Source organism: Cyrtonyx montezumae, unplaced genomic scaffold, assembly GCF_038088225.1.
Source record: "Cyrtonyx montezumae isolate F1298 unplaced genomic scaffold, pur_monq_1.0 scaffold_3, whole genome shotgun sequence".
Taxonomy (NCBI): domain Eukaryota; kingdom Metazoa; phylum Chordata; class Aves; order Galliformes; family Odontophoridae; genus Cyrtonyx; species Cyrtonyx montezumae.
The window spans coordinates 154,860,764-154,872,979 of record NW_027072034.1 but is presented as its reverse complement, the minus strand read 5'-3'; the positions used below and the strand labels follow the sequence as shown (position 1 = coordinate 154,872,979).

Genomic DNA, 12,216 nt, shown 5'->3' with positions numbered 1-12,216 from the left:
CTTTCCTGATCTCATGGTGGCTCTTGGGACCAGGAATGATGAAGAACAAATGTCCACTGCAAGCTCAGACAACAGGGAGCCTTGAATTCAAGACTGAACTTCATGTTTGTGAAAACTGGAAAACAAAAACAAAAAACTATCCAAACTGCAGGACCCATCTCCACTCAAATCTACCCAAGGTTTTCTTGTTTATTCAGCACAAAGAGGGAATACATTTCATGTGGACACATGTACAGATCTTCCCAGATCAGTGCTTTAAAAACCTGTGATTCTCTGTACTGAAATGTAACTTACATCTGATGAAGCTGATTCAAGGATAATTCCAAATCCTGAAAGAGGGGTTTCTATGTTTAGAGGAGGTTCAACTGCTTGCAGACTTGAACTTTCAGAGTTTGCTGACAGCTTCTTATCACTCTCAGCAGTGCTGGTTTTCTTATTCATTGTAATTGGTTCAACAGTTTTGAGGGGTAGTTTTTTCTTTTTATTTCTCTTTCTCGATATTGTCGACTTCTGCGCACACATCAGAGGAACAGGAGGTTGTTGTCTGTTTTGAGTCCCAACTGAATGAGAAAAAAGGAATGAATTAAATTTACAGACAAAGAAACATGTATAACCACACAGACACACCATTAAACTACAGGCATACTGAACTCATCTTCCAGATAAGTGGTACAGTTTTCAGTGCTGTTTGTGCACGTGGAACAGTTACGTTATATCTCCTTTGCATAATTTTCCAGTCTGTACAATGGAGATAATGACACCAAGCTTCAGTATGAGGTATCTGAAGACATACTGATGAATAGTACGTTAGGAAAACTGGAAATATATGGCTCTTCTTCCTAGTGGCCACTGGATGGTAGTGACACGAAGGAGTGAAGTAACGATTAATTTGTATGCTCTCTTGAACAACTGAGAATCTCACTGTCTTTGAGCATCTTTTCATGATAAAACAGCACAAGTGCTAATGCAATTGCATTTATTTTTCTGGGTGTAGTCGCCAAGTTAATTAGCTCAGCAAGAACATTTTAAGTATTATGTCAAGAATGAGTGAAAACACTATTAAATAGTTTAATTTTTAGGAAAAAAACTAATCCAAAGTTATATCAGTTTTTCTTTTTTTTTTGCTCATACACAGAAACCTACAGTTCATATCTTACATTTGAAACCTAAGAGATCAAATTTTATATCTATCAATGTTTTGTATTTTCCAGTACCCAGTATCCATGGTCATTTGTATAAATTAAGGCACCAGTTCTGAATCTACACCACGGTGACAGAACACTACACAGAAACAGCTACTTGTCTCCATGGATCAGTTAATAAGATCAAGGGCAAAATGAAAAAGAAATCTGAAGTGCTGTACATCTTTGCTTCACCATGTACAAATCAAATTCATTCCAAACTACAAGTGAAATACAAACGGTCCTCATCTGCAAAGACTAGGGAAAGAAAAAAAAGAAACCTTACTATATTTCTTATTAAATGATTTCCAGGGTACTTCATCTCTGATAAGAACTTACAATGACATACTTTTTTCGTTTAGCATTTGGACAGAAGACTATCTGAATACCAAGAGAAGTTACTATACCTTCACATACATGTTTACATTTTTCATTTTTTTTCTATTAGCAACAAAAAAAAGACCAAACATTTTCCTTGCTTTACAAAACTATTTTCCATACTTAACAGAAAATATGAATGATTCCCTGGCCTTTTCATAAAGAGATTCACAGACTGTTTATATGTTAGATACATAACGAATAAGAACTGTTCTTGCTGTTGAGGAACCAGCTCTTCAGGCATAAACTCCATATCATTTCTTGAATGCCTGGTTTTAATGCTCTTCTGCCACTGCACAGCTCCTAACCTAGCAGAAAGCTAGCCCCCAAAGTGTCCCCCAATGAATAGATTTTTGCTATTTCCACTGGAAGCTGAACATAGCTTAACAGAGGAGCTGGTAAACCAGCCTGAAGAATGGGAGAGGTCACAATGTACAGCAGCTAGCTCAGCTTAGGCTATCATGAAGCTGGAAAGATCTTTGAATGACATGTTACACAATAATCTTAAATTGCCTTCCAAATTTGTTTTAGTTTTGTTTTCCTTAATGTTAGTGAACTAGGTGGTGACAGGTAAAGCAGCCTCTTGCAATTCTGAACAAATACATACAAACTGGGGGTAGCTATGGCATCTAAGCTGACCTGGCCTACCGTCCAGCTCCCATTACTAGAGCATCTAGCCACACATTAGTTTTCTCAAATTTAGCCTCAGAAGATTCTTACAAGTGAATGTCCCTTGTTACGAGCAAGGATCTGGCCCTGAGAGATAAAAATCACAGTTCCACAGAGCCTGTGCAAGTTTCACTTTGAACAATGAGTCATTAAAGGAGGAAACAAATCAGGTTTTGCTGAGGCAGACTTCTTTCTACCAGACCATTTCTCCTGACAAGGAGATGCTAGTCATGGACACGCGTGGGACCGGTCACTGTACCTGCTTGAATCTGCATCAGTTTCCTCATGGTCTTGAGCTCTTGAAGAATAGCCTGTAGAGTTGACTGGCAATTACAAGTACAGCAGTTTGGTCCAATTGATGAATTCACCATTGGGATTTCTCCTGAAAGAGGAGAGGAAAGAAAAGGAGAGATTATGTAATTCGCAAATAAAATAAAAAATAAAAACAGAAATGACCCGTGAGCATTTGAAACTGTCATCAATATACTTGATCATGAAATTAGATCCAAAGCAAAAAAGCAAATAATTTTCTATGTGGTCCTTTAAGAGGAAGAGGCTGCTAGGCCTTGCCCAATTGCTAGTATGTGCAATTATATACAGTAGGGGATGGCTCAGAGCCTGAATACAATGCACTCTTCACAGCAGGGCTCTCTATTGTCAGGCTAGTTCATCCTGAATAACAATAGCACCAAACCTTATTATAAACATACTCACTTTATCACACACAAAAAAGCCCATCTCTCAGAACAGTCCTACAAAGAATGAAGACAGGCTGTGTAATAAAGGTTTATACTGCACCTTAAATGAGCGCCTCAGAATTTTTAAACTGCTTTAATGTTACACGTGACTCTTTACCACATGAAGAACTGAGAATGAAAATAAAAATCTTCTATTCAGAGAAAAGAAAAAAAAAAAAAGGAAAGAAAAATAAAATAAAAAAGCACACTAGAAATGAACCACCAGCAAGGGAATCTTGCAGATTTGCTCCTGTCACTGGGGGGGGAATTGTTTCTAATGGCATGTTTTCCAATACTGCAACCTACAAGATGGGGTTTCTGTGGTTTCTCTTTGATGATTCACATTGTAGTTGAACAGATTCTCCTTTTCTAGTAGTTGTTACTAGTGTTTAACTGGATTTACACAGTTCTCTTTGTAATGATATCATTACTGCCTTGCAGATGTTTGCATGGTAGGTGCTGAATTAGGACAGGCTGCAACAGCTTGAAGCTTTCAAGCTTTACCTGAACAGCTGTATCCTGTACTTCAGTTTAAAATAACAATATTCCTGGCTTTAATATTAATAAACAAACAAAGAAAGAAATTCAAAATAGAGCAAAACTCCTAGCTTGAAACTGAGGCCAGAGGAAATGTACCTCCCTTCATTTCAGAATGTGCTCAGTGCCATTTAAATTGATGGCTATTTTACTGCTCATCAAAGCATGCAAGAGGGAGGACTTTATGAAGACATATACGAATGGATGGAACAAAAATCATCTCACTTGGTGTCACATGTGGTGGGCTTCAGAGAGTGTATTTCCCTTTTTCTCCCATATCCTGACAGTTATCAGGTGCCCTTTAATCATTTCTTAGCTAAAGTGAACATAAGCAACTTATTTAATCTTTGCTCATAAATCCTTCCATTTTTCATTATTACTTTTGCTTTCCCTCTGAAGCCAAAACCAGTTATTAATAAATACCTTTTTAGGTTTGGTTTGCATTCTTTTCATCAGAGCTCCACTGATGTCAGACCTGCATACATTCTGCGACTCCAATCCTCATTTGCAATAGCTAACTGTGAACTAGACACAGCTGAACTGATCCAATCCCTTCTTAGGTCTTCCAATGCACCCCATGCTCCTCAAAACTCCCTTTCCAGGTTCTTGTTCTCTGTCCATTTCCATTCAGCCTTCTGGGCCTCATACAAAATCCATCACACCTGAGAAAACTGATGGTTTTTCTCCCAGAAATGGGTTACCTTTGAGACTAATCTGTGAAACCAAATCTGGAAAACGGGCCGAGAGCCTCCTACTGAAACAAAAACAGATTACTGACTCAGCACAACCCTGCCTAGTTTGAACTCATCCTTCCTTCGTACCCTGTCTTCTCACACTGAAAGCTCCTTGAGGCACAGACAAGATTTTATCTTTTCATTGGCCCATAAAGTGTTTTTAGCCCATTGAATCAAGTACAGAGGAAAAAAAACAAACACTAGCATTGCAACAGATAAGTTGGAATCCTTGATTTTGGGTCCAAAACCCTTCTACCTTTTTCTTTCTGTAGACTTTTCTAAGTAGAAGGTCAAGACCACTTTCAAATTTAACAGTATCAGCATAACTCTGTACTTTTTATTACAAAAAGCAGGTATGGAAGAAATGGAGCATGTGTTTCCCAGAAACACAGCATCCCAGAAAATTAGGAGAGTTAATTTATTAGAAAAATGCATAGTAAGAAAACCCTAGTCATCCCTTCCTCCAAGGTTCACCTTTCTCACTTCTCTGCTGTTTTAGATGATGATGTTCCTTAGAATTGGACTTATCTCTTCATCAGAATCAAGTACTCAAACTGTGAATCTGGAAATAGCATCTGGGAGACTGCAGTGGGAGACAGGGCTAGTGGCTTTTGTTTTCTTTACAAAAACTCTACACTGTGGTGAATTAAACATAAAAAAAAAAATCAGACAAAGCAAATTCCACCACTAAATACCTGTACATCTTCCTTGTTGCAATATAATGCAATCCAAACGAAAGCATGTAAGCACTCAGGCTCCCAATGGAAAACCAAAAGGTCTATTTTCCCATTGAGGTATGGGAGATTTACATTATAATCCCCATTAGCATTGATAGAAATTACCCATGTAAATCTACCATAGATACTGGAAATGGGAAAAGAGACCACCAGTAATTCATATCAAAGCAAGGTTCTACTGACTTCATACATATTCATGAGGGTTTTTTATTTTACTTCTACCCTCCCTCTTCTGATCAGCTACTGTTTTGTAAGAAACATCTTTTAGAGTGTTCTCAGTCATTGTTCCAAGCACTACCTTTATCATTTTTAGAGGACAAAAGCACCCTTTTCAACTTGTTATAAATCAATTTTTAATTTTAAAAAGAGAACAGACTTTTTATTTTTATGAAGGAGTCTTTAAAGAGCCATCTCCTTCTTTTTTGGAACCCAGCCAGCATGCGAATTTGATACTGGCTTGTATGATTGAAAGGAGAAGACACAAATGCATTACAGAACTACACTGCTTCCCCTGTGTGAGCTGCAAGCAGCCCAGGACAGTAGTTCTTACAGCTGGATCTGCTGTGACCAAATTCATTTGGTGTAGCATTGCTATGCAAGTTTACATTTGAAAGCATGCAAGTAGAATCCATTGCAACAGTCTTAGCATAACAAAAAAAAAAAAAAAAAAGAAATCCAGCTGCTGCATCACTGCCAGATTTCCTACAGGACAGAAGAAATGAAACTCTTTCAGGCAGACTCGAGTCTGGTGGCTACAATTGGATAGGCATGCTTATCACTGTTAATAGCCCTAAGATGCTAAAATCAGCAGGTCATAGACATCTACCTGACATCTTGACTTGCAGAACTGTTGCCTTAAGTCTAGTTTGGAACAAATCTCTCAGCTTTGCCTTTTCATCCCTCTGTTGCAGCAATACCTAATCTCATTCCTCCTTCCCTCTTTCTGTCTGTTCTGTTTTCCACCAATATCTTCTCATCCAATGGGACAGATGCAGTTTTTTTACTCCTATCACCAGCCTGGACACCTTCCCAGTCATGACCTAAGCCTGATAGGCCTAGGTAATAATACTACCTCCTGAGCAGTGCTTTTCTGCCCAAAAGATGCTAGATGAGGAGCAGTTTCAGAGACTGCTTGTAATCCTGAACCATGTCAGTAGCTTTCCTTTAACAGACCAAGCACCAGAACCCAAGCAGCAAGAATGCCCAGCAGGATCTGGAACATCCAGCTGGAGGTAGAAGCTATAATCTGCCCTCAAAGAACTGGGCAAGCTGCCTCCCAAAGGTGGCCAGGGGAGAGGGCCCACACCCGGCTTTATGTAATAGCCTAAAGATTACATTCCTTTTTGCAGCAGAACTGCAAAGGGAGGGGTGGAAGGTATCTCCACACCCAGGCTCCTTCGGTGCACTTCCCCAACAGATGGGAGATCTGGGTATCCATCCTGCAGGGACGGTGAGACCACTCAACCCCAACTGACTTTCTCAGAGATTATTGGAGCCTGTGGGATATCAACAGTCAGCCAAAAATCTCTTCTTTTCATATAGAAAATACAAAAAACTAAAGAGCTGACATTCTCTTGCAGATGGGGCCAAATCTTGTCAACACGGTTTAGTTCACAGGCTGAATCAGGCCCCTGAGGGGGAAATAGGTGCTGCTCCACCTACTTTCTGGATGCAGGAACCAGGCACCTAAGCTGTGCAGGCTCGGGCACTTCTATGCGTGCTGAGAACTGCCCCTGCAGGTGCCCAGGAACTTTCAGGCCAAAGAAGGGAGATGTGCAATGAAGCCAGGTCCTTCCACATTTAAAATGCCACCACAGCATACACAGACTGGATTTTGCATCCAAGTCTCAAATAAGTGTTAGCTCCCTCCTTGCCCCTGCATCTGATTCTAAGTAACAGCATATCTTTAAATAGTAGTGGCCTTTTTTCTTTTTCTTTTTTTTTTTTTTTTCAAATAAGTGTTCCAAAGCAAACAAACCAAGCATGACATACTGCAGCCTCTTTCTCTGCATCACCTGGTACAGCTGAGTGAATCACTGTCCGTATGGAGAAATAGTCAGCCCTGTGAAACTTAAGTCTGTATACCTTCCAGTGCAGGGATGACACTTCCTATAGGATATTACTGAGAATAACAATAGAATTTTTTTTTTGTACGTTACAAGCAATGAGAGCATGTTTGCCTTTAGATAAGGACACACAACTCTATGAGAAGTCTGAGTACTTTCAGAGTCAACTAGAAACTGATAACTGATACTGTTTTCAGATGCAATCTGACATTTTTTCTTCCTTGCAGATGAAAACCTTTCTAAGTACAGGGCTGAACATCAGGAGGAACAACTTTGATTCAGATTGTTAAAGTAGACCTTAAGGATTCTGGTAGTAAAACCTCCATTCTCTCTGGGACTGATGACAGTAAGAGAAACGCATTTAAAGGACACACCCCCCACTTACTTTAAGATAGAATTCTCTGCCAGAACAAGATGGACCATTGTCTCATACATACTACTCACAGGTAGACTCCATCCTATCTTTTATCAGAATAAGACCCTGTGGCCACACTGGGATTTTGTACCTTAAGTTCAGCAGTGAGTCGTAAGCCCGATCCCATCAGCTTATGACAGTAGAATCCTGCTCCACAAGTGGTGTCACAACAGTGCTACATTACTCATGGCAAAGAGGAGTGGTAGCATTTGACATTTAATTAGCTATGAATGCAATAACAATAGCCAAAGCTGTTTTAAGAAGTATTGTATAGAAATTAGGCCTATATAACAGAATTGAGTAATTCTGTCCTATCACCAGGAATCCATTCTAAAAGCTAAGACAGATGGTAGCAGAATGCACTATGCCCACTTTCACACCTTTTCAAAGCAATAACTATGTGCTCATTTTGTTGACTCTGAACCGTAACTGATTTCAGTGCAGTGGTACAATAAATCATCAGAACAGAGGCAGAAATTTAGTAAAGTACAAGGAAAAAAGAAGAAGTACTTTTCTCAGTATCTAGCATAGATCATACCATTTGATGCCATGGTTCGTGTCTGACTTTGGAACGTTTTGGATCGAGTTCCGTACTGCCCTGAAAAATGGTTATCTTGGGGTGATAATTCATTCCATGCATCACTCTCACAAGGATGAAGGCTCTCCGGGGACTCTGCAGGGGGATCCAGGCGCTGGGCCCAAGCTAAATCTAAATCCAGGGGCTCCTCCTTCAGTTTTTCTCCTTCTTTGCCAACTCGCTGATAGATTCTTCCAGTGCTGTCATTCAGTAATCTTCTCATCCCTGTAATTTGTTTTTTAATTTCCCGGCTTTCATCTCCTAATGAAAACAGAGCCACAGTTATCACTGTAAATTAGCAAAAACGGTAATGGGTTGAGATTAGTGATTTTAGACGCCAGTACGTTTCTAGCTGCTGGAGTACAAAACTAAATCAATAAAAAAGAGAAAGTCATGGTTGAACAGCAGCGGGTCGGTCCGTCCTAGGCTAGGCTTGAACACAGCAATGCTTGAGATTTCGCATGGTTAAAAGACCTGCTGAACTTGGCTTTCTTCATGCCATTTCTAAAGCTTTGATGAGCAAGATTATTTTTCTGCAGAAGGAAATAATAATAGCTAGAGCAGTTTCAAGCACTCTATCCTTTTAAGAGGCTGATCCTATTCAGACATTGACATGGCTGAATATTTTCTGAGTACAGCCTAAGGAATCAGACTTTTATATATCAGTTTGCTATATGCTTAAGGATAGATCCTGCAAAGAAAAAACACAAAGCAATCATAACACACATACACGGAGTGTAACACTGCATCTATTGATTTTAATAAACAGGATCAGTTCCTTATTCCACAGAATTTAATATTACCAGATTATACAGGAATAAATTAAAAAGCAGCTAAAACGTGTATAACTGTATACAGCCTAACTGCTGCATGTCTTCGAAACGTAGATTATGAACACAAAATGAAAATATATACAAGAAAAATGTGACTGTTTCAAATAAATCCAAGACATTTAAATAATAACAATTACATACTTTAATACTCCTGGCTCCATTTAAGTATTAATTTTATGCAGGAAACTGCTGATCACACGATGAATATATATGCTTCGAGCAGACAGTAGCTATTTTGCTCGTAAAAGCATACATTACATTTCACTAGTAATAGGGGAGTGTTCATAACCAATTCTGAAATAGGAAGCTTCTCTTTTTTAATGGTAATAGAAAAATCAAACATCCTAAGCAAACGGAATAACAAAGATCAAGAAACTGATGGATCAACTCTTCCTACACGGTATACTTTGTACAGTAATACTTAGTATTCTTGAGCCAATTTACATTCCCACTTCCCAAAATAAACTTAGTTTCTGGAGAAGCAGAAGAGCAGAGAAAAATTCAGGAGAAACAAAAACAAAATTCTCCAAAACCCAAAACACAGTGTGTGCTGAGTGTGGTACAACAACAATACATGTGAAAGTGTGCTTGAGCCAGGCATGTCAACTATTTTATCAATTCAACAGCAACATTTGCTCTCCTAAACTTAGGTACATGCTTAGATAGCTGGCTAAGCCGGGCAGTTAAAAAAGCAGCAGCACGCATTGGCCAAGCTCAGCATGCACAGGGACACAGAGCAGCCAGAGAGTGAGCTGCTCCAGAGACAGGGCCTATAAACGAGCTGTACGGTCACAGCACACCCGTGCTGAATCAGGGCAGCTCCCCCTGCACTAGCTGGCTCCCAGCTGGCTCCAGCCCACCCCGACCACAGCAGGAAAGCGGGCAGCTTTCAGAAAAGCTTCTGGTCTGAACTTACAAAGTAGCTGTCAGCCCCGTGCAGTGATACTAGAACACCACCCTCACTCCAGCTGAAGCACTGAGTAAAAGCCATCTGCAGAGAAGTTCCACATCACGTGTATTTTGCTATTTTGTCTGCGGATTTATGAGTGTGTATGATTTAATTAACAAATGACGCTCGCTGGACTCAAGCCAGCCAGGGGTCCACTGTTGGCAGTTCTCAGCCTCAATGGGAAATGAGAGGCCTCAGAGCACCACAAGACCACAATCACTGCTCACGTCTCGCCCTGAGCCGAGGGCTGCCTTTCCTGCCCACCCCTGACCTCCCAATGCTCCCATAAAATCCCTTACCATCACCCCATTCAGCAGCATGTGGTGCTCTCAGAGCTTTATGTTCTCAATTCCCATTGGCCTGTAATAGCAACATATAGGCAGTTATCAAAAAAACTTCCCACCCACTTCCTTCTATCGGGTTTAGTGACTATGCTCCATTGCTGCTCGGGTGACACATTGTCTGAAAGATTAAATTTCCCTTACCCAATTACATAAAATATTAATTGAGCCTATTCTGCCTTGATTCAGGTCACATGTTTCTTTTTATAGAGGTCTTCCTCTTTAGTGACATGAGCACACTTACTTCCAAACAGAAAAAACCCTGCATACATACCACAACAAACACAGAACTTGCTGGAAGCTCAGGTTAAGAATATATTTGCATTTAGGTAGATCATTAGATCCCTGCCTATGAACCTAGGGCCACTGGTGGATGTCAAGCTGGACATGAGCCAGCAAAGAGCCCTCATAGCCCAGAAAGCCAAATGTAGCCCAGGCTGCATCAAAACAAGTGTGGCCAGCAGGGTGAGGGAGGTGATCCTGTCCCTCTTCTCTGCACTGGTGAGGCCTCACCTGGAGTACTGCGTCCAGATATGGAGTCCTCAGTACGTGAGAGACATGGACCTGCTGGAGTGTGTCCAGAGGTGGGCCACAAAAATGATTCATAGAATGGAGCATTTCTCTTATGAAGACAGCCTGAGAGAGCTGAGGCTGTTCAGTCTGGAGAAGATAAGGCTGCAAGGTGACCTGAGAGTGGCCTGACAGTATCTAAGGGTGGAGCCACAGGGAAAAAAAGGACAGAGCCCTTAGCAGGTCTGTGGTGATAGAACAAGGGAAAATGGTTACAGGCTAAAAGACTTAGGTTGGATACAAGGTACAAATTTTTTACAGTGAAGGTGGAGAGGCACTGGTACAGGCTGCCTAGAGATGTGGGCAACACCCCGTCCCTAAAGACTTCCAAATCAAGATTGGATCAGGCCCTGAGCAACCTGATCTAGCTGTGGTGTCCCTGTTCACTGCAGGGGAGTTGGACTGGATGGCCCTCAGAGGTTCCATCCACCTCTAAGGATTCTATGATCCTATCTCCTGTGGCTGCAAGCTCCAAAGCCCGATGACAGCATCCTGCTACCAGCAATTCCAGTGCTAATCATCTTCACAGATGACAACAACATAATAAAAAAAGTAAAATAAAATAAAAGGAAGACGGGGTGCCAAGAAAAAAAACAAAGCTCAAATTACTACATCCCAAGGAAGAGGTTTTAAACTAAGAGCAGAGGAATTTAGATTAAATATTAAGAGGAAATTTTTTACTCAGGGTGGAGACATTGGCACTGCTGCCCAGAGAAGCTGTGTGTGCCCCATTCCTGGAGATGCTCAAGGCCAGGTTGGGTGGGCCCTGGGCTACCTGAGGTGGTGGGGGCAACCAGCACCCAACATGAGTTGGAAGTGGATGGGGTTTAAGGTCCCTTTCAACCCCAATTACTCCATGATCCTAAAAGCCAGAGCCCTCCTTTGCAAATGCTGATCAGGAACAGTGTTTGGAGCATGCAGTCCAGCCCATATGCCAAAATTCAATGTCTCTTCCCTCTTTAGAACTTTCCTATCACCCTGGGGCCCACCTGGGCCTTTTTCCAGAAGCCACATGGATGTTCACTGAGGACTCCTCACCTCTCCTGGGGAGGTGGGGATGCCTCCTATCAGCAGACTGAAGGCCAAGCTTTTGCTATTTAGATTGTCCATGTAATCCCTTCGGTTTTATTTCAAAGCAATGAGTTCATTTGCAAAGTACTGCTCAAAATAGATAAGCATGGCAAATTACAGCCCTGTTTAGGAACTCACATGTGAACATCATAGTAGTAACAGAAATGTATTATCAACTTCTTTAAAAAGATTACTATTGTAGTCATTACTATGATGGCCCCCTAAATAGAAACTTCTTTATTTTTTTCATATGGGCTGACTGTAGTCTTATAAAACAAAAGACAAAAAACTTTTCATAAATTCTAAATCAATTATTCATAAAAAGTAATCTTCCCCTAAATTAAATTCAATCTCTTCCCTTCCTTAAAGTACGTGCAATGCTAAAACTGACTGCTTTGAAAGCTGCAAATTTCATATGCAC

General features: G+C 40.7%; 1 protein-coding gene across 1 annotated transcript in view; it reads right to left on the bottom strand.

Annotated features, from left to right (window-relative positions):
- Positions 1–12,216, bottom strand: part of BEND7 (BEN domain containing 7) — a 44,684-nt gene that overhangs the window by 22,698 nt on the left and 9,770 nt on the right. Inside the window, exons 3-5 of the mRNA XM_065743757.1 lie at positions 7,993–8,292; positions 2,488–2,610; positions 295–560 (exon numbers count right to left, since the gene is read on the bottom strand). Coding sequence (XP_065599829.1) covers positions 295–560; positions 2,488–2,610; positions 7,993–8,292 — 689 coding nt within the window. The remainder of the gene's footprint in view (positions 1–294; positions 561–2,487; positions 2,611–7,992; positions 8,293–12,216) is intronic.